Here is a 23,967-nt window from a genome sequence, read left to right as displayed (position 1 = left end):
AATTACACCTTGTATTTAAATTTCTACCCATTACAAATGGCCTTAAGTTTGCAAAAAGTAGAAACTCATAAGAAATTTTGTCAAGTTTAAAAAAGAATTCATATATGGATGTAAGGTGTGAGCAGAAGTCAAGGGCACTGTATGTGATTTTTAAATTTTCTGAACAATACTTCTCAAACATCCTACACGTGGTACCTAAGATCATAAAATACACACACTAGTAAGCTACAGACTGTCAATTTGGATTTTAAAATACACTTTTTGAAAATTTACTTCACGTCTAATTCAATATTTCTAGGTTAAAATGATGTAAAGATGAAAACAATACATGGAATAATTTGTTGTTTATTTCATCAAAGATCAGGATGTGAAATTATTTATTTCACTCCACAATAACATAATAATAAGTGGTGATACAACAACTGTGTACCATTGTACATGCACCAAACGTGATAAAATGGAGATGTCTGGTTGACAACGCACACACAACAGTTGCACTGTTGTTATGCTACCTAACACAAGCATACAAAAATAATGCTGAGACATATGTATTGATAACAAACTGAGTCTGAACTATAATCAACAAACCATAGAAGGCATAACAGTATACAAACGTACATGTGAATACTCAGACTGCATAACAATGTAATACTGTAGATATGGCACCTGATGCTCGATGTGATTCTCAATATAGTATTGTTAGAACAATATTTACAAAATTCAATAACACTGACATCTATAAAATCACATTGTAAATGTATCAATGGTAGGATAAAAATGTTTGGCCAGCCTATAAACAGTGCTGCAGGATCAAAAGTGATGGTTGATATACAGTAATAACTGGTGGTGAGTAAAGGGTTGGACAGCTGTAATGTCAGCCGACAGTGGTCATGTTTATAATGCTGATGCGTAAATGAATTCAACATCTTCAACGGGGTCATAAAACAGCCATAGTCTTACCATTAAATGGTATTATCAGGTCATCATATTTGTAATTTGTTTGTTTTTGCGTATAAAGGAATATTACAAGAAACATGATACAGTACAGAAGTAAGGGCATCAAAACAAACGTTTTTGCTTTTTCACAATTCAAAGTGGACGGAACCATAGACACACAATATTTCTCTTCCTCCTTGAGTCTCCTATCTCTCTATTTTACAATGTAAGCAATCAGAAAAACAAGCGGCTGCAACAGTGTGCGTAGCCCTCACTAGTATCAATCATACTTTGAGTGTTGAACGTTTGGAATACAGTAACTACATTATTGCACTGAAGATACAGGAACTAATATGGAAGGTGACAATTATAATCCAAAGGCAGGGTTATACCATAGATCTTGACAATGAGTGTATCTTACAAATAGCACCAAACTTTGGAATCTGTTGCAAATTATATTCTGTAAAATAGCATATGCTTTCCTAACTACAGTGTTTGCTTGACACATTCAAAAAGAAAAAGGAATTACAATTATATGTACGACAAAACAATAGAAAATACTTCATTCTTGTGTCTATACTGACAAAAGAAGTAAAATATCTTTAAAATTCTAACAACTTAGGTTAAAATAAAATCATATGACACCTGAACTGAAATTTTGCAGTCTATGTAACAATAAGATAAGCTCAAATTCCTTTTGTAAAAACTTCTTTCATTGAATTGATTAAAATACCAAAAAAACGAAAATTTGTGGAATATCAAGACAAATGTCACATATTTCCTTTTAACTACCAGTATTTCAGGAGGCGTGTCCAGTTAGCAGCTCTGTTGTTTCTTGACAGCCATTGGCCAGGCTATCATTGCTGCATTTCTTTTATATGCAAAAACAGGTTGCCTCCCTTGCGAGTTATGTTCCGACTTTATCACTTGAGGAATGTTCATATCACCAAGACGAGTTTCTGAAGAAGATATACAGAAAATTATTTTAGCTTTAAATGCTGCTACAATGATCACTTTACAGCGAATTACAGAATACCGGTAGACTTTTCAATAGCTTGTTGGATTGCTCAATAGGGTATTCAATTTGGTCAGCTAGGTATCACATTAGGTTTAAATCTAGGTCATGTGATTACTCAGGTATGACAGCGATAAAGTGAGTTAATCTAGTAAACATTTGCACATTTGGGCCTTTTTTGTTTCTCCCTGTTGTCCTACATTACTGCTATAAAAGTCTGAACTAATTAAGCAGTCACAGCACAAAAATACTCTTAGTGCTGTATGTTGCACCAGGAATTTGGGAACCAAAATGTCTAATGATTTTTTGCAGGGAAAAAATATCTCCGTAATTCTTAAAGTTATGCTTTTCTCTTTTGTTTGTTTCTTCAGAAATGTCTTTTGAATTACATTTTTTGAAAAACAAAATTCAAATTACTCCAAGCAGAATTGATGCTCTATAGAATCCAGTGCTGTTCAGGTGAACATTCTTTTTAAAGGTCTATGAATAGAATAGCTAACAATAGGAGAGAGTGTTCTAGAGGTTTTCTTTGTGCCAAATGAATTGGTTGAGTGCAAAATAACAAACTACACTTGGGTAACCACAGGACCTAGATTTAAACCTGATGTGATACCTTGCTGACCAAATTGAATACCCTATTGAGCAATCCAACAAGCTATTGAAAACTCTACCTGTATTCTGTAATTCGCTGTAATTCAGAAAATAATTCAAATTTTAAAAGAATAAAATAAAAAGTCATTCCCCTTCAAATCTTGCAATTAAAAAAATGTATCTTTTTAAAAAAACAATTAAATGCTAGTTTTTTTAATAGCCTAATCAAACAGATTTAAATCATTACCTAAACAATGCCTTGATTAATAAGCCATGGATTTAAGTCTATCGACTCTAAATATAACAAAAGATCATAAGGACTTGAACATTAAAGGATATGTGTGAGATATGGTCAGACCAACCTTCTCCATTGACGAGCAGATAGAGGCCGTAGTCTTGTGGATTTGTTATTCTGAACTTGTGAGCAATCATCGAACCTGTTCAAACAAAATGCCTCACAGTGAGAAGTCAAACAATAAAAGAAGAGGAATTCACCCTAAACCATAGAGAAATCCCTCATCTTATGAAGCAATTGACATCAAGCAACAAGAACCAGTAGATTTATTGTAAGCTTGAACTTACAGACATCCTTTGTGTTCATGTTGGGCCGTACAGGAAGTGTCTTCCAGATGATGGAGTCCCTCAGTTCATCAGGGATCGCAACCTTCAGGAAACCCTCCATATCCCCCAGGGTTGGCACTTCCATCTGATAATTAAAACATTAATTCATCAAAATAATATCAAACAGGGTTTTCGTCAAAGAAAAGTTTGACAGGACACCATAGATACATCTACAATAAAATTCTTTCTAGTACCTGTTGCTGATCAGAGAGGGATCCTTGCATGTTCTTGAAGTTCTTGAGAGCCAGCACAGCACTACTGAGAGATGTGAGGTAGTATCCCCCCTCTCCATTGAGCAGGGAGGGGTGGATCAGCCCCCACATGTAGTCCGCCTCTATCTCAGCCGCGACAATCCCACACTGCACCAGGACATAGATCAGCATCGGCAGAAAATCTACAAAAAGCATGGCATTTACATTTAATTCTCTAATTTACACAAAGTTTATGCTTGATCTAGCCAATCAAACTGTGTGTTTTAACTGATATAGAAAAAAACCCACTATAATTACCATCAGCTCCGATTGTCACCACACCTTCTTTCTTGTTCAAATTTTGAGTCATCTGCAAATACAAAAACACAGTAAGCAATGGCTGTTCCAAAACAGTTAAGTGAAACAGCAAAGCCAAAATGACAGACAGACACAAATTAGACTATATTTAATATTTGTGGCTGATTTGCCCCACTTACACATTTGTAGATGGTTGAAGTTGCCGCCAATAGACATTCCATTTTCTTGAGAGGAGAGTATGCCTTCTGCATACTATGTAGGTGACCTTTAATGGTGTCCATGGTACCAGAGTCTGGGAGTGGGATATCAGGCTGCAAAAGAGAGAAGGCAAAGCAATAAATAAAACAGCTCAGGCTAAAAATGAGAGAGGGTATAGAGATTAGTTTACCGAGATACCCGGATTGATCCTTTAATAATAAATTGACATCAACATAAAGTGTAAATATCTTACTCTGATCCCAATGTCCCTGGCTGACTTAGTTCTAGCGTATCTTACATTGCTGGACAGAGTCTGCAAACTACCATTCCTGAAATCATGTATCAACATAATAATTACTATTCATACATGTATCAACAAATCCGACCATATTGTCCCAGGCTCATAATAGTTATTCAGTATCAAAAGAATTCACAATAACTCAAGTGTCCATTTCTTAACAGTATTTGAAAACTCTTAATTGCAGCTATGTTCGTATATAGCAACAAAACATTACCTTTCATACAAATATCTAAAGGTGTTTATGTGTTATATGACTTACGACCATTACAATGTGACACCAATGGTTCTAACCTTGTGTACTCTGTGACAAACAGGTTGTAGATGTGGAGCTTGAGTGGATGTAAAACACAGATGTGGAGCGATCGCTCGATGATGTTGTCAATGTTCAGGATCTCATCCTGTCTCAGTCGAGATCGCTCATGCTCAATGAGGTCCTCCAGTTCACCCTCTCCATGCTTTACGAGATAGTTCCTAATTCCTGTCATGAACTGACGTACCTAAATGGTGGAAAAAAAATAATGAAAACTATTTTCAACTAACAAAAACTTTCCCATTGCCTTCCATAATACTAAAGAAATACATCTGTATGCTATTTTTGACATACTCAGACTTGAATCTTTCAAACTCAGTCTACTTGTTTTTAAGCAAAGTTACCATCTGACAGCAAAACAGCAAATGCATACATGTATCTGTTTATGTGTAAACAATATTAACTTAATACATGTACATCCCTCACAGTATATTATATTTTCATAGATACATTTCCAGTCTCGATGGTTGAGTTCTGACTTACATTCCTGGTGACGTGATGAGGGTTTGTCTCCTGGCTCTCCAGTGTACACTGGATAAAGTTCTCTATCGTACACCCAAAGGTTGTGCTCTTGTCCTTAGAAAGTCTGAAATTAATTTTTTTTTTGGATATACGTTAGGAAAATTAAAGGCAGATTTCAAGTCATTTCACATTTGAATTCCATAATTCTAATTTAGAGTTGGTGTTTATGATGGATCAAAAAATCTTAAACAGAGAATAGATTGCCAACTTTTTTTTACAAAATAATGATCAGACTGAATTATGATTTTAATGAAATTGGCAAAACAAATAATTCCTATTTTCAAATTTAAACTGTTATACATGAATATCATTTAAACCATCAATAATTGTTCCAAATTAACACTTGCCTGCAAATGTAATCTATGATTTTAGATTCTGGTGTCTTTGGTATGGTTCCTTTCTTGGCTTCTGTAAAATAAATTGGTTGAAGAAATTTAAGATTATCAAATACCAACATTAATAAGTTTTCCTGCCTTAATGTAAACAAAAATGAATGATGAGTAAGGATTTTATTAAAATTTAGGAATCAATCTCTTCCATACAATTAAAATTTACCTTTAGGTAATGGAAATGCCATCTGCTGAAAAAGTCTGCTATCTGGGGATTTAGGCAAGTTATCTCCAAAACCTCCATAGCTATGAACAGACAGACGGTTTTCTATCACAGATTTCATTGCAGTCTTACACACATCAGGGTAATCCTGTGGGGGGTATAACTTGGGGGGTAATCTGGGGGGTGGGTGACTAGAAGTCTGGGGATCACAACCACGGTTCCGCATCACAACACTTCCCTCCGATGATGGTGGATAAATGATGACTTCTGGAGCTTCATCACAACTTTCTTCATCATCATCATCATCAACATCATCATCATCACCAGACACATAATCCAGAGTACTGTCATCTGTCATCACACTGTCTCTTCCATTATGCGATGTTTGCCAGGCTTGAATCCTCTCATTAACATCCATGGTAGGGAAGAACTTGGGGTTCATTAAAGCTTCGAAGGACACATTATCCCAGGGATTACAAAACACAGTACCAGTGCTGAGATGCGACTGGCGATTGTTGTCCGTGGAGGGGTTTCTCAAGTTATCATATTCGGAGGGACTGTTAAACTGATGCTTTATATCGAGAAATTGCACAGGTTTTACAGGAATTGTGGGGTTGACAGATGATATAATGTCTTCCATTGTTGCTGTCACATCTGTAGACTCAGATTCACAAGAGATTTTTCTCTTGTACACTGGGAATTTCCTTAGGGTGGAAGTCACATCATTCTGCTGTTCCTTAGATAGTTCCTCCCATGAAAACTCTCGGCTCTGATGAATGGTCTGACTTGCATTATTACCAGCACACTGTGTACGAAGGTCAGTTTTACTTTTAGTACGCTTATGCTCATTTTTCTTAATCACAATTTTTTTGCTGTCCAATCGTAAGGCACTTATTGATGGTAGTAAACGGTCACTTTCCATGTCTGATTTACTAGCAGATTTCACTTTAGCACTTTGAGTCCTTCTTAAGGCTTTATGATCAGCACCCTTTTTTGAGCTTTGAGGCTCAAACTGATGAAATGTTTGAGTTCCTTCACCATGATCATAACCGGGGGAGAAAATAGTTTCCAGTTCTGGAGTCTGGGATACAGCTCTGGCTTTCCTCTTTTGTATTCCCATTGTAGGTGCTGACCTTCGGTTGACCTTCTTTACATCCACATCATTCAACGTATCAAATGGCTCTGCATACACGGGGCTTTTAGCAGACGACAGAGCAGTCGAGGTGGATGAAGTGTCATCACTAACAGGAAGAGGGGAGGGTTTCGTTTTCACTTTCGGGCTTGTCTGAGTTTGTACAGAACTGGTTTGAAATTTCACTTGTAATAGATCGGCATTTATATCTTCACTTCGCACAGCATTTTTAATCTTGTAATCATCTAAACTCAATGTTCTATGTATACTCGATTTGGGTTTTGGAGAAGGAAATGTGGAAGCATTGATATCACTATTTACTTGTTTTTCAGGCACTGTATCAATATTAGCAGGGTGATTTTCACACACATTTTCAACACTGACATCTTTTTCTTTGGATTCCTCCTGAATTGCATCCTTTTGTTTCTTCCTTAACTTTTTTGTGGGCTTTTCCTTTGGTGTGGATGGAGGTGGACTCAAGAGACCATGCGAGGACACAGAATGGCGCCAAATGTCCTCATAATCCGACATTTTGTCTGACAGATTACTCTTAAAATACTGGTTTTCTTCTGGAATGTTCAGTAAATCTAGGGAGGTTGTGAAATACAATGAAGTTTGAGAGGGCTGCTTGACTGATCCTCCACCAGAATCATTGGAGAGAAGACTCTCTGCGGAACTTCCTTCCACGGAGGGTCTACTGTGCTCAAGGCACCCACCCACATTGTCTTCTACACTAGAATGGGCCTGATTCCGGATCCTAGGAGAGGATTGGCTGGATTTCCCAATAGTGTCCAAGGTACTGGAAGAACCTTGCTGGTGAAACACTTGTACAGGATTTCGTGGAACACAGTGACTGCCATGGATAATGTTGATTGGCTCACTCTTGGATTTATGAAGGTTGGGTTTACTCATGGATAAATCCATCCGAGAACCTCTGTCAAACTTGTAGGATGTCCAGAAATCTACAAAATAACGTACCCATATATGATCACAAACTGATCCAAAATGATTTTAATATCTAAAAGAATAATACATTACTATCAATTTTTCAATCATGCATTTGGTTCTCGTCCTTCACTGACCTTGACCTAGATATGATAAGGATGTCAGCTCTTGGAGGGTTGTGGCTCTGCGGATAGTGGGGGGTAGGAGAAGTGGACAGGGCAGTTCATCCGTCCAGTGGTGGTAGTGATCCAGAAGATGGAAGATGGAGGCAAAATAGTGCAACGAGCCCTGCACTCGAAAGCCTCGCTCTGAATGCTGAATAAGGTAGTGGTCTACATTGGCTCGATTCTTCTCAGGGAACTGAGCTGACAGAGCTAGTGTGCTGGTCTGACTAGAATTTCTAATGATGAAAGTCTGTAAGCAGTGAAAAGTTTTGTATCAGAAAATATTTACATGTATACATATACAGTATTTATACTTTTACACACATTATTATATGAATTTTTGGTGTGAATAATCATCAGAAAAAACAATGTAGCTGGAAATATGTGAATTGATACATTATTGATAATGAAAGAATACTTCTAAAGCATCTTAATACTTTGTGTATCAGTTTTATTTTGCTGTATTGTTTTGGTTTACATATTCATATATAAACATTGTTTTCTACTAATGTCAATTGTCTCTGGATATATACATTTTGTTTATCAATTATTGATAAACAAAATAATTGATTACATGCAAACAATACATGTAAACATGCAAATCGTTATGGCTGCTATTTTATCAATGAATTTTATCAGATAATGAATTGGTACAATATAAGGTAGTATTTTCTCATTAGCAAGAGTCTTTAAATGTTTGATTCCCTTACTCCTGGTTCGCGGTCCTTCAAGAGATGAACTGCTCCAGATCTGCCAATATCCGGTAAATACCAGATAGGGTGTGTCTTGGTGAGGCGCTCTTGGAAGGATATATGACGCTGTTCAAGGTTCGTCTCACTGCAAGTTCTGACAGGTCCACCATGAACCTCAGGTTCGTATATAATGCTGGGGACTTCTCGATTCTGTACGAAGAGGAAATATAAAACTCTCTGGTTGTCACAATAAAGAGATATCTTTACAATAATCAAGTCTCAAATGCGTGTGGTAATTAACTTCAAAATGGGACAATGGGGAAAAAACATTTCTTTTGCGGTGGTTCTTAAATTCGGCAAAAAACTGCCCTGTCAGGAAAACAACCCCACAGGAAATGCATTATGTTTTGCAATTTTAATGCATCAAATCTTTAAAAGGGATTTTTTATTGCATTTTTTCCATCCATTCACAAAAGAAATTTGATCATTACCTGTTCTTGTGGTAATGTAAGGACAGTCAGGTGTCTGGATTTCAGCGTTTCACTTTTCTCGTCTTGGGAATAGCTGTCAGTCGACGCTAGGGTCCCAAAGGCGCTATCCTCTCCGACCATGTGACTGGAATTGCATGACTGACCCGTTCTAAAAAACAGAGACCTCCCATTTACTTACACTCATCAGACTAAAAGATTAGATGATTTTATTCCAATTATAGGTCCAGAAGACATAAAAGTTTACAAAGTTAAAAAAAGAAAGTTATAACTGAAAGCTTACAGACAGATAATTAACAATGCTCTTGATACTGCACTCCTATATCTAAGCCTAATCTAAGTGCAGCAGTTGAGGAATCCTTTGTACATACATCTAATTGACATCACTATGATTATGTATTGCAACACACTCAAATATGTGAACAGAATCTCATCATTTGTAAAAATAATTGAATTTAGGTTTTCAAATTGTATTTTTCTATCTCATAGCATTATGCATTTTTTGAACAATATTCACATGAATAAACTTTAGTTATTAAACAGAATTAGACTAGTGAATTGTTGAATCGCTATGCCATGTTTTCTGTAATGTGAAGCAAGTGTTTCCTATCATCAGCTGAGATAATCAATCATATGTCATGCCGTGTTTTGTTGTGACCGCTTACTCCTACACAACAACAATTACCTGCCAAAAAAGATCCTCAGAGGTGTGGGCCAAAATTTAATGAGAACAAAACAATTCGCCCTGTATTGACTTTTTGCACAATCTGGATATGATGTTGATATAGTTAATATCATGTTTACTATCAAAATAAAAAAATCTGAATCTTAAGCAGCGCAATATCACTCACTTTGGAAAACACACCAAGGATATGTACATGTAATATTCCAACTTGTTCTTTAAATTGTGTAATTTTTGGTAACAGGATAAAAATAAACATTATGTGTTGAATTCTGTGCGAAACATTTGATAATGGTGTTTTCCAACAACTGAACACACAAAATGGTCATTTTGAAAAATATGTAGAATTTATATATCATATTAATGAAAGTGAATTTAAGTTGCAAAGTGTATTTGAAATATGTAGAATTTGTATATCATATTAATGAAAGTGAATTTAAGTTGCAATGTGTAATTATAATCATATGTGTGAAGACAATTAAGGTAAAGACTGTCATTTTGGTGTTAGATCCATAAAGAAATCCTATGATTATGAATTTACCTTTCCCATATCTTATAAATGAAAAAGTTTAGAGAATTCCTTCTAAAACTATGTGAAAAGTTATCTGGGTTACCTTATATTCAAATCAATGGTTTTCTTATGCACGTACATAAAAAGGTCTATAGACTCTAAAAAATGTAGTTATTCTAGTTCAAAATACAGGACACAGTAACAAATCTAGATACACTTTGTTGTGTACATAAAAAAGCAATGTTCTTAATTATAACTGTCTTAAAATCTTTTTTATTATTAAAATGATACATGTGATGTATAATGTATTGTATAAACATACCCGGTAATAGTTTTCAAATATTTTTTGTGTTAAACAAAGAGTATGTCAATATATACATCATTTTACCAACCTCAAAAAGAATTTTTTTTTCTCAGTTTTGAGAAACCTATAGGCTTCTTTCATTTATTAGTTAGATCTTTACTGCAAAATGTGATACCGAAAATTAACTAGATCATTAATGATCCCTCGCAATATAGCTATAAAATGTGTCTTTAATACTGGTTGTTAAAATTCTACAGGACAAAATCTGCTTGGTTTGATCACTCCTTAGAAATTTACATACTGATGCATCAAGTAATAATTTTTATTTTTTTAATATCCTGTTCTTCTCTTTTTGGTGTTAATTTAAATAAAATCTGCTTTAAGGAGGATTTCCCCGCTATATAAAATTGTATATGCTAACAACTAAATTATGCATTGAAAGTTACAGACTAAGATGTGAATATCTGTAATTTTTCATAAATCACTACAGAATTCCTCTTTCTCTCTCTTACTCATACGCTCATTTGCTTATCAAATATGTCCACCTTTTAACTGTAAAATTCTAAAATTGTTTGCATAAATACTTAAAACCACTCTCTTGTCAAAACAATAGTAATACCTAAATAGATAAAATCTGAAGTGTGCATACCTCACCTCATCTAAGTCAATCCATCACGAAACAATAATTATGTATCCTGTGTGAAAGGGAAGATAGAGGATCGAAAAAATAAAGACCCAGGGAGTGGGATATAGTGGGTGATCAGAGGGAAGATGTTATTAAAGTAGAGCCGGCTCCCTAAAACACAACAATGATGTCCAGATTGTTATCGTGTGTCACAATTAATCACGGCACCCCCAGGGCACTGTTCCCATGTAGAACAGTTCCTGGTCGGTCACAGGCTGTCGATAAAAATCATCGCCCCATACACATACCTGGCCAATAATCGTACATGTATACCGGTATATATTTATCTTATATCTACCTGAGTATGATAACAGATGTGTGGATCAAATCAAAGGTGAGTCACCTTATGTGACTCTTAATACCACACAAATATATTTTTTTTAGATTTTAATTTTTTAATTCGGGTATTAAACAAAACAGGGCTATTCACAACGGAATTTTACCATTTCAATGATCAGAACTATTTGTTTTAAATAAAATCATGTCAAAAACAAAATTAACCAAGTATAAAAAATTCTTTTAAAACCCTTCTCAAATTCACCCTTTTATTTAAAAGCTCTCACAAAATATTATATTTATAATTTGAAAATGTGATTTGGATGCAACATAAAGAGGTGAAGTACTGTACAAGTTAAAGGTTTCATTAGTAATTGTACAACTACAATTGCAACACTCCTGGAAATTCCTCGTTTTATGCAAGTACTGGTACTTGATTTAGCGATCCCACCGTTCTGTCAAATCCTGAGGATATAAAATTGTGAATACAGAACCTTTTTCCTTTTTTTCTTATTGTTTTTAACTCTCAAAAAATAATGGCAAGATTTTAAAATCCGCTAAGGGTGCTTCTCGTGATTTTACCCCGATATAAATTAATCGTGTTTAATTAGGAATCTACGGAATATTTTAGACATTTGCATAATAAATGTACTTTTAATAGAGGAAATTGGTACATATACCGTTGTGTGTAAATCTTTTTGTACTATGTTGTTGGCCTATTTTATATCTTACCCATAAGCCTTGAATGTGACTTGGTTCTCCTTGGTTGGGTATATGGTGCAGAAGTCATTCAGCAGGAGGTCCAGATCATTTGCAATGTTGTTCAGCATCTGTAACGAAAAAAAAAAATTCCATTCAGGAAATACTTATTTCGTTTCAGCTGTCAGAATGAATAATTTCTGTAGTACATGCATTGGAAGCTTAAATTACATACAAGAAAGTACCAGGTATCCTAGCTCTGAAATTTCAGTAATATCATACGTAACTTGTAACCTTTACCAAATTTATCCAGGTGTGGGTCACATCAACAAATGTTTATCTTACATAAATTTCACTCACACCCTTCCATGGCAAAAACATTTAGTTGATAACATAGTGTTTAAGAATTTTGTGATATATACTGAAATAATTCAAAACTTAGTATTTGATCCAGCTTGACTCCACCTCATGTGTATACAAAAATAATGTACTGTCTTTTGTATATAGAAATGAAGAATACTGCTGAAAAATGAACAAAACTGTTATAAAAATGATAAGTAGAAAGTGTAAAATACACGATTAATCGAAAGCAAGAAAATCCAACATACATTAATTGTGACAGGATGAGCAATTAGCAAAGCAGCTTTATAACAAACTCAACAAACATTTAACAAAGAAATTCTGAATTATTGAGTCAAAATAGATTTGCCATTAGTGCATGTACCAAAATAGAATTAGAAAGTGAATAAAATAAAAAGGGACTGGTGTCTTCAAATACTCTGTGTTTACCGCGGTAAGTTAAATTTTCCGTGTTCAATAAAACATAAAAAGAGTAAGATGAATCTTTTCCTAACTAAAAAACTGCATTCTGTGGATTATGTCATATGACCTAAACCACTCTTTTGCAAAACCTATTGAAAATCTACCAGACACCAAGCCTAGTCTATTCATCAATAGGAATTTTATTTTTCTTTTCAATAGTTTTCCCTTCCTATACCTGGTATGTCTTATAAGCAAAAAAAGTTGGTGGAATTCAACAAAAACTTTAGTATATCATGGATTGGATCAAAAGCAAGTTAAAACCCCAAACTGTGATGTAATGAAAGTACCGGTACATTTCATGAAAGTCTTTTTTTAAACTTTGATGAAATTAATCTGACATAACTTGCTCTGGTATTTGGTATTTGTGTCAAGATTAATGCTAGATTGGTGGATTTACATTTTCAGACATTATATAGTGTTTCAGAACAGACAGGTGTCTGAAGCCAAGGGTCACAGTTTTACATCAGTTGATCGAGGCATCACTGTGCAAAAAGAGTGAAAGCTATATGTCGTTTGAATTTGTGTCAGCTTCATTTCTATGGGTTAAAGCTTAATACACAAGCATTTAAAACACTATTTCAGTATTATTGGATAAAAGATTTGTCATTTAGAGAAAAAACCTAAACAATGATAAACATTTAATTTCAATTAATTTTTTTTTCAACCATGATCAAGTATTTTAGCTATTATGTTATTCATAAAGGTATGGGACACTTCCACTTGTCCTCAATATTGTGACAATACTTCAAAATAAACAGTTTAAGTAACCTTAAATTAAGTTTATCTTTACAATGTTGATGTCTACATGGTCTAATAGCGAAGCACACATAGCTATAGATTTATAGAAGCATCAGCTACTTATCTGTACGAATTTAAACCTGCTCAGGCTTTTTCAATTTTTTATTACCTTTTCAAAAATTTTAAAAATATATCTATGGTCAAATACATGTACTATGCATTTTGAAAATTTAATTTTTATTATGATGTACTCTAATGACTTATCCATGTAAATATCTCAAGATGTCCCCTAAAATCGTAAGCCCTGACGCTTTTTTGAAAATGTAAAATTTAATATACTGGATTGAGTTATTCACATTATTAATAATGTGAGTACCACATATCTATCTGTAAAATGACTTTACCCCTCCCCCCCTCCCCCCCCCCCTCCCCCCCCCCCCAATATAAACTCTAACAAGTGATATGATATAGGGGTATCTCTATATAAAGATTGTCTGCAATGTTTCAAGAGTTGTTTGAAAACTTATAATTCAAATATTGACTTTCCTGATTATTTTCAATATGGGAAAAAAAAATTCTGCATAATGGTCAAAACATACAAACCAAAAGTATCTTACCAATACAAATTCCAGTCTATGCAAATTATGCTTATGAAAAAAAAGAAGAAAAAAAATTTCTTGTGAATACAATAAAATTTTGTTTACCGGTATACTAGTATATTAAAAACATCTAAATGCCTCTACCTATTAACTTCCTTATGTTAAATGCTCTATATCTGAAATTCAGTTAACTTTTTTATCTTCAGAATTTTTTCAAATCTAAAATTAATCATTTTTTAAAACAACCTGACAGATTAAGTGACGATTTTGCAAGCTAGTTGTTTTACATCAGACAAGACTAGGTTCACAAAAAGAGCTGTAAGACTACACTTCACCAGATGGCAGATAGCGAGCCCAGCATTTCCTTGCCGTCGACAGCGATTGTCTAGTCCCCTCACCTTTTGATAGGCCGACTTTTGTTGGTCCTCCATTCCGCCCGCTTCTCTATTGTGCAGCATTCTGGTCTAATCGTTGTGGTCTGCGTTCACTGTCTGTCTGTCTGCTGATATTGTGTCCATTGTCTGCAATTCTGAAAGAATGAAGCACAATGTTGCAAATCTCAATTCAATTAATACGGTTACACTATAGCTCCCTCAGATGCGTGGGTCATCAACAAATGCTCTTCCTCCCTGTCCTATCTGGAGCTAGTCTCAAAACAATTGACCACAAATCATTGTCACAATGCACTTGAATTTCAATGCACAAATCACCTACATGCTATATATGACATCACATACCAGTTTCAAAGTGTGCTTTTTCCGAGTAAACTCTTGAGCTAGCTTGTAATTTCAAGAGGACTACTTATAGGATACATCCCCCTTCTGTTTTTTCAATTGTTCAAAAAAGTAGAACTGAACAGCCAATTATACATTAATTAATACTCGCCTCTACAGAGTTTGTAGTACTGGTACATACATCAACCTCATACATGTAGTAAAACTAATCCCTGCTCCAACATGTGTACTTACAAACTTTTATGAACTCCATATAAAACCTCCTACATTAAGGACAGCAGAAAAGCAAAATAAAAACAGCCCACGTAGGATCTTTTCTGTTCTATCCTTTTATTCAATAGATCTAAGATAGTCCAGACAGAATGAAGACTTGTTGACCTCAGCTACTTACATTAAACTCTTTAAAATCCATGTTGAAAAACAAAATATTGACACATCAAATTTCACTGGATGAACTCGATCTGTGTGGTTCAGGACAACTGACATAGAAAAACGGAGAAACAGGGAAGATATACCATGGTGTCAATTTTTGACTTTTTTCTCCATAGAAAAACACACAATAACTGAGCTACCTGTTCAGCTATTCCCTTTTTACCTTTGTCAGGTGTACAGGTATTTACTTAAGTTATTTTGGGTGTCTTTGTTCGGTACTCGAAGCAAAAGACACAGAAATGAAACGACAATCTCTGTCAGAAAAACTGTCCGAAATTCTTCTAGCATGCACAAAGGACAGACATCAATAAAAAAAATTTCCACCGAACAAGACATCAAATATTTGACTTACGATATAATTTGTCCTCGTCTTGTATTGAATAAACACAGAGAAACTTGTAATGATAATCCATGTCTTAGTGATAAAACCCAATACCTGCCAATCCAGAGGTTTCCTTCTTATGGATATATATGAAATGTGCAGCTATCCAACAATCCCTTATTGCAGCTTTACAAGTGGGACCAATCCTTACAATGACTGCACCATTACACTTCAATAACCACCAATTACCTCCACAGGTAAACTTTAACTTACGTAAGAATTCAGAAAAAAAATCCAACGGTAGATTTTTCTCTCCCCCCAATTGTCTTCTTTTTTCGTCCATTTACCGTAGTCAAACATTTACAAATTAAGATGGTCGAGTTCAACCATGACTGCCTTCATAATACACAGTGACCTCCGTCAGATCATATTTTTAAAGGCCCATTCATAAATAATATTTAAATGTTATTCATTACACACTTAGCTGTCATCAGCCGGCTGACTTGGGGCTAGCCTGAACAGGTAAACAGGCATTTCAATGGGGACATCTGCAATACACAAACAATCGCACAAAAAGAATGGTGTCAGGCACAGCCCATTATCCAACAGGGACTTCAGATTCCAAATAATCAGTTTTACTAAAATTAGTAAGGGGAATGTCCGGATAGAATGTGCAACAGAAAAAGGTCACTAACTTGAGCAGTTTTTTTTCCCAACATCCCTAAGAGCAATGACCATAATTTGAGGATTGCATAGAAACTCAGTTAAGTTCTCATAAAACCAAAATCCATAAACACGTACCTTATTTATACTCTTGAAAAATTAACAAGATTGCACGCTTATATACTGCTTATTAGTAGAGACCCTTCTCTTCCCTTACCCATGAAATGATCAGAATTTTAAAAATTTTGAATATTTAAAATGAAATAGAGTACTTTGATAAGTAACAGAATTCATCTTTAACATGCTTAATTGTATCAATTTGAATACATAAGAGGAAATATGAATAATTTAAAAGTATTTACAAATTGCATCAAACAACTTTAATAACCATGAGAAGCCCATCCTTTGCATTGTAACTTTAAATTATTAAATACAATTTTATGTGCCGTTCTGAAATTGGGATTTTCTCAAGTTCTTTGACTCAACACACCCTCAATCAACATCTTCTTGATCCTTCATAAAACACAATCATTGCCAAAGAATAGATTCATATTAATTACATACACCCACATACTTATATCAATAGGCTCATGGGTCACTTCCCTCACCAGTCTAAGAGCATTCAATGATCACATATGTAGGACACTGTTGAGTTCCATTATTAATAATAAATTATTAAAAGAGCCTGGCTCAAGGGTCGTAGCCAGTTTTAGGGAGGTACAATGAATCAAATCTTTTAATTTAATTTGGACGGTACAAGTAATTTCAAAGAAAAATTTTGTTGCATAAATTATAATTTATGTAATATACAACAATGTCAGCTGGCATTTTACTGCTATAGAAAGCTCCAAGGACATACTATTACTGTAGATCATGAATATAGATATACACTGTACATGTAGATATAGATGAAGACCATTAAAAGGAAAGCTGAGACATCAGAATATAGATCATAAAAATAAACCCAAAACTAGAGGTACTGTGAGCAAGCTCACAATTGATACCCCCCGCTAAGAAAAAAATCATAACGCGTGTATTTTTGCTATTATAGAAAATATTTGATGAATCTATTTCACTGTCCATTTTCTATAAATAACAACTGCTTTATTTTTGAAAACTGTTGATTTTTAGCTTCTAATATTTCCATTAATACAAGACATGACACAGACAGAATTTAGCTTTTTTGAAACAATGACCTTGAACTTTCTCAATTGACCTTGGGTAAAGGTCATGACACACCCTTTAATCATAAGCAATCTTTGTGTGAAGTAAGAACTTCCAATGTTTCCCCAGAAGAAAGATATGGACCGGACATGAATTTTGCATTTTTTCTGCCAGTGACCTTGACCTTGCCCAAATGACCTTGGGTCAAGGTCATAACACACCCTTAAGTCATAAGCAATCTTTGTGTGAAGTAAGAACTTCCAATGTTTCCCCATAAGAAAGATAAGGACCGGACACGAATTTTGCACTTTTTCTGCCAGTGACCTTGACCTTGCCCGAATGACCTTGGGTCAAGGTCATGACACACCCTTAGGTCATAAGCAATCTTTGTGTGAAGTAAGAACTTCCAATGTTTCTCCATAAGGAAGATATGGAGCGGACACGAATTTTGCACTTTTTCTGCCAGTGACCTTGACCTTGCCCGAATGACCTTAGGTCAAGGTCATGACACACCCTTAGGTCATAAGCAATCTTTGTATGAAGTAAGAACTTCCAATATTTCTCCATAAGAAAGATATGGACCGGACACGAATTTTGCACTTTTTCTGCCAGTGACCTTGACCTTGCCCGAATGACCTTGGGTCAAGGTCATGACACACCCTTAGGTCATAAGCAATCTTTGTGTGAAGTAAGAACTTCCAATGTTTTTCCATAAGAAAGATATGGACCGGACACGATTGCACAGACAGACGGACAGACAGACAGACGGACAGACGGACGGACGGACAAGGTGATTCCTATATACCCCCCCAAACTTTGTTTGCGGGGGGTATAATAAACAATTATTCAACACAAAACCTTTGAGCCTAACCATATTGAATGATACCGAGTTGATCTAGTTATACTGACCAAGCATTTTAGTCTTCATGAATCATGTTCATTGCTTTAAATATTATAGACATATACCTTAAGTTTCACCAAGCAAGAAGTCTCTCCATTGTACTTTGTAAAAGTCAGGAGAATTAATTGCTAAAATTGAAAAAAAAAAATTGATTCAATTAACTATCCACAATATCTCATCTCACATTATGCTGAAATAAACCGTATAGTCTCAAGGTTTCCAGACGTACGTTTTAACAGATAATGATTTAATGCTTGTTAACTCATTATTTCTTATTGCATATATATGGTCCTGAATTTGAAAAACACTTCAAATGATTCTTAATTCTGGTAAATGTACTTTACCTTTCAAATCTAAATTACATGTTTAATGTGCAAGTAAGCAAGCAAGTAATTGTTGATACATCATCAGAAACCCACGTTCCGTCTGAGAAGCGGGACCGACTGTGGGTTTCCGACGATGTTGAAAGTAACTCAAGGTTTCATTAGAACTGCACAGGAGAGCATGGCTCGCATAAATACTTGTAATAAGAATAACTCACTGGAAATTTGACTCGGCAGTGAGCTTAAAATTCAACAAAAGTTTAAAGAACACAAATGAATTTGATATAATTTACTGGATTTTGATTAAATCGATGATAAATGGTTCTCATAAAATCAAATTGAAAAGGTAATTTGCATATTTAGATAAGGATGATAAAAGCTGAATTATTTAACCCCTAAGAATAGCAACCAACCTTTCCCACGGATGCATGTTTGTACGGTCTTTTAAAGTTTTATGCTTCTGAAAACAATTATCACATATCGTAATTTTTGTCTGTTAATAAGCAATGAGCAATTGACTCGGCATGTCAATTATAAGTGAGCAGTCACCGTAAAACTTCTGGGCCGCCCTAAGTATCAGCGTCAGTTCGGTGGAGGATATGAAATTTGACACAAAACCTATCTGCGATGGTAATGCCAAATTTAATCACTTTATTAATACCTGTCAGATAGCAACGTTTTAATGGGTTTAAAATGATTTAAATGTCTGACAAATGAAAAGCTTGCTTTGTATAATTTTATACTCAATACATACCTTTACACTATGAATTTTCCTTATCAGTAATGAAGTAGACCATGTTCCTTGCTTATAGAGTTATGCCCCTTTATCATAATAACAGGCTGTCGGCAAAAAACACATGAAATCTTCAACTAGAATGCATTAATTGATTTCTTTGTTCACTGTTGTCCAAAATTTATTTTCCGAAGTTAGTGTTGGGAAGAGAAGTGAATCTGTCATATTTACAGGCCTTCAGAATTAGAAGTGCAGACAAACAAACAAGCAGACCATGTTATCAAGCAGCATAAAGCATCCCTGTTATCAGGTAAACTGTCCCATAAATACATCAAAGGTGAACTCAAAATATTCAGAATCACTTAAAACACAGCACAAAATGATGTAACTGTAAGGAAAATTGAACATACATGCATAATGTCTTTCTCTCCCCTCCACTGTAAATACAGTCTCATAAACAATCCAATCGCAGTAACTAGGCTTATGATGATTGCCTTCGCAGGCTTTGTACTGAAGTCTCCTGCCAACCTTTTGTTTACAGCATCAAGTCAAGGGTATAATAGAAGGTTTGGCACAGCCATCAAACTTCTAATGAGAAAAAGATTCTGTATTTACATAAACTCTTCTTATGTAACATGCATCTCTTGCAGAACATTTTATTTCTTAATAAACCCCCCAGACACTTTAAAACAATGCTCCGACTTCCTTCATCTGATTGCCATCAACTGTTAAATTTGTACTCAATGCTTCGACAGACACCCAATGTTACCATAGGCACATGTCAATCATCTTTAGTAAAAACCTGTCCCTAGCCCACACTCCCCTAGTACATCAAAGACAATAAAAAAAAAGAGAGAGAAAAGAAAAAACCGCAACTCTTTTGTATGACTTTAAGACTCACTGCACATAGCAAGGGACTTTGACATTCTCTGCTACTGTGTAACACCCCCTGAAAGGTTACCTTGGTGATAATGTTAAGGTGTGATATAACATACTGACCACAAACCCATAAAGTTATATGTTTGGGATTTAAAATTAAATTCTTCCTTACCAGACTACTTCCTGTGTTTAGAAATTCTGAGACCTTGATCTATTGTAAATGTAACCTCTCATTTTTATACGCTTCATAATATGTCACTAAATGCTCATTCAATATGAATACAATACATATGTATTGGTGTACAGGAGAGGAAATAAAGGAATCCCATCATATACTCTATATCTTAAGATGATCAAACTTAAATTCAATAATCAATACTATCATATGAGAATAGTTATTGTAAAATAAGAAAGTTTGTTAAATAAAAGAAAATCAGATAAAAAAATTTTTGCAAGAGGTGATCCTGGGTGCTTAGATTTATGTGGTATTTTCAATCAACTTTATAGTGTTCTCTTGGGCAATCAGTGCATTGCCATTTGCCAGTAATTATACAAAATCTTAATTTTTTTAAAAATATAAGTTTTCGAATTTATCAGCTTTATAAATGTACCATCTAAGATGAATTTTTTTGTGCATTAAAAAGAATTAAATTTAATCCTAATTAATTTAAATGACAAAACATAATTTCATGAGATGGTTATTCAAAAATGAATGCTTGCTTGTGCACTTTTAAGGTATACCACAAATTGTCTGAGGATGGGCCGGCCAACTCAATTCTAGCAAACTACATTCACAGGTGTTTGTTAAACAAAATGTCATACTTAGCACACTGTAAAAGGTGTGCAATACTTACCAGTACAGTGAAAAAGCAGAAAAAAATTACAACAGCTAGAGTGTACAATTCAGCATACAAATTTTGAAACATCAGTTGCAATAATTGGTGAATGATTGAAGAAATTCAACTTTAAATTTGTCTTCAAACTTTTTATGGCTTAGGGGTGGAACAAACTTTTTAAAAATTGTTTGTTTGCACTCTCTTAACTCGGTGTTTAAACTTAAAAGATTGGTATATGTACCAGTATGACGGGAAATGATTTTTTTTTCAAAGTTGTACTCTAAATTCAATTTGAAACCAAGTCGTCAATGATTACTTATTTAATGTAGAAAATGGATCTGCATAGCACTTGATTTTTATTTTTTTAAAGTCTATTGTTTTAAACATTGTTCATATGCATTGTTAATAATATTATTATGTTGATTTAGTATATTTTTTTTTAATCTATGACCTGTGAGAGGGCAATAATTCACAAGGCAAGAAGGCAAAAATTTATCAAGAAGAGACACTGCATGTGATATGAGTAAATGTTACCATCCATTTACAGATCCGTTACCGCATGCATGTATAGAAAACTTGGGCAACTACTTTCATCAAATTTCAGATGTTAAATACTACATATTAATATGTATTTGGTTGGAGAAAAAATAATGGAGATTTCTAATTAAAAGCAAGGAATTAATATCTGCGTAAAATTGTAAAAGGTACCCTTCATGATTTTTTAAATCTTATCCTTAATTATTTTACTTTTTGACAGTTATGATCTATATGAAATTATTCAGTGCTTGCGAATTTATATTCTTGGCAATGCAATTTTTACAATTAACATAGGAATCAAATACATTCGTTAAAGAAGGGATCTACAGTGAAGAATAATCTCTCTTTATAGAAAATTGATTCAGGAGAGCAAACATTATGTTCAAGCACAAATCTCAAATTCATCAGGTACAAATATATACATGTAAAGAGTAGCTAAAATGTAGTGAGGAAAAATAATTTTTCGGAAAGATTCAATGACACAAGTTTTTAATAGCAAACGAGGTTTTCACTGATGTGTATCAGCACTGGTAGTCTGCTAATTACAGACAATTGGCCCCACTTCTAGCTTTCTACTTTGATCCCTCCTCTTCAAGCACCCTCCTTCTCATACTGCTGATAATCTTGTTAACCCCAAGACTTGCACAGATTAAAACAATTACAGTCTACCAAGTGGAGCAATTTTCTTCACCAGAAGAAGCCAGTGATGGACACTTTGGCGTATCAACTGTCTCTACAATTTATCAACCCTTAAATAAGTGCATGTATCCCTCCACACTTTACCCCCTCCACACTTTATATTAATTGTCACTAACATCAAAATCAATAAATTTTTGTTGCTGAGTGGTACATGTACTTTTTTAATGCTAATAAAAGCATTTTTTACAATTTGTAGAGAGTTTATATAGACTGTTTTTCCTTCTGTTTTAATTGATACATTTTGACGCATTTTTAAAAAATTAAATTGGTATGAGATACCTCCATATTGTGACATACTTTCGATCAAAATAATCAATAAAATGAAGCATATTTTGATAAACTACCGGTATTTCTTTCTCAAAGTCGGTACCTAACAGCATAGTGCAATCGGTTAGAACGTTAACAGATCTATAGGTCATAAGTTTGAATCCTGCTGGGTCTTTCATAATTTTTATTTTTTCAAAAAAAATTTAAACCATATTTTTTGGTCAAATATTGTGAAATTTGAATATTTTAAAACAGTGAAAATAATTTGACTATATATATATATATATATATATATATATATATATATATATATATATATATATATATATATATATACTTTTTATAAATTTATCCACATTAAATTAATATTGACAAGTGTCCTTAACCAAACCTAATTGAAATTATACCACTGTATTATATGACTTTTCTTGTTCTTTACTAATATGAAACATTCTCTAAATATTTCACACGTGCAATTTACTTTTCATTGAAATAAAGAATTTCACATTTAACCCCCTCCCCCGACAACCAACTCACCCCAACGCTCTGATTTTAATCAACTCCAAAAATCCATGTGGCACTGTTTTGACTATACAGGCATGCCACATAAAATGTTTGAACATAGATAAGTTTAAATGATAAGAACATTTTATGAACAAAGTTAGGAAACAAAGTAAGATACTCGGTTTGACTTACCTTTACAATCTAGCCGCCTGTCAATGCACGGATGTGGTCGGTTTCATTCAGAAACAGGTGCGAAATTCCTCGCGGAGCCATAGGAAATTCTCCGGAAACTGATTAGGCCACTCAACCAAATTTTGCTATAAATAGATCGGTGTGAATTCAGTCGTCAGCAGACGTTCGTTGTGCACAGTTGACCTGACGGGTCAGTTCGACAACAGGCTCGTGGGTCTTATCGCTAACCTGGACAAGATGGAAAAGTTTTCGTGCACCGTGTGGGTTTTTACCCAATAAGTATTTTTCTCAGTTAGCTTCTGAAAGGGAGTTATTTTAATCAAAGTACTGAATAACTGACGGGAGTTGATTTTGTCGATGTTTATTTATTTTCAAATCAATGATATGTTATTTTGTATGACAAGTACATGTATGTAGTTTCTAATTTGAATTACGCACATTTTTTATAAATGAATTTTTGTACTTTTTCGACAAGAATGTCGAGACCTC

At 34.3% G+C, this 23,967-nt stretch overlaps 1 protein-coding gene across 11 annotated transcripts; it reads right to left on the bottom strand.

Moving 5' to 3' along the window:
* Nucleotides 1–329: 329 nt before the first annotated feature.
* Nucleotides 330–23,627, bottom strand: LOC105333921 (protein sprint). Of its 11 annotated transcripts, none has more exons than XM_034469943.2 (18): nt 23,479–23,627; nt 14,691–14,821; nt 14,311–14,340; nt 12,167–12,264; nt 8,980–9,127; nt 8,507–8,698; nt 7,770–8,046; nt 5,559–7,649; nt 5,351–5,411; nt 4,965–5,067; nt 4,463–4,668; nt 4,124–4,199; nt 3,852–3,983; nt 3,673–3,724; nt 3,358–3,557; nt 3,125–3,248; nt 2,905–2,979; nt 330–1,895 (listed from the first exon to the last, which is right to left on the bottom strand). In XM_034469943.2, the coding sequence occupies exons 2-18, from the start codon at nt 14,748–14,750 to the stop codon at nt 1,753–1,755; spliced, it is 4,068 nt and encodes a 1,355-aa protein (XP_034325834.2). In that variant the 5' UTR covers nt 14,751–14,821; nt 23,479–23,627; the 3' UTR covers nt 330–1,752. The 11 variants fall into 11 exon arrangements, with proteins under 11 accessions (XP_034325834.2, XP_034325835.2, XP_065943035.1 ...); XM_034469944.2 differs by lacking the exon at nt 23,479–23,627 and adding an exon at nt 19,975–20,152; XM_066086963.1 differs by lacking the exon at nt 23,479–23,627 and adding an exon at nt 19,586–19,820.
* Between the last annotated feature and the right edge of the window lie 340 nt (nt 23,628–23,967).

This window comes from Magallana gigas, chromosome 6 (genome assembly GCF_963853765.1).
Source record: "Magallana gigas chromosome 6, xbMagGiga1.1, whole genome shotgun sequence".
In the NCBI taxonomy this organism is placed as follows: Eukaryota; Metazoa; Mollusca; class Bivalvia; order Ostreida; family Ostreidae; genus Magallana; species Magallana gigas.
Note: the sequence above shows the minus strand (reverse complement) of the source record. Positions and strands in the feature narration are given on the sequence as shown.

What these genes read in the sequence shown, in the direction of transcription:
- LOC105333921 (XM_034469943.2), bottom strand. Translation starts at nt 14,750, where the DNA reads ATGCTGCACAATAGAGAAGCGGGCGGAATGGAGGACCAACAAAAGTCG. An exon ending in GTCACATTCAAGGCTTATGG is followed by an intron (nt 9,128 to 12,166) that starts GTAAGATATAAA and finishes TCTGTTTTTTAG; the next exon opens with AACGGGTCAGTCATGCAATT. An exon ending in TTTGTCACAGAGTACACAAG is followed by an intron (nt 4,200 to 4,462) that starts GTTAGAACCATT and finishes ACATGATTTCAG; the next exon opens with GAATGGTAGTTTGCAGACTC.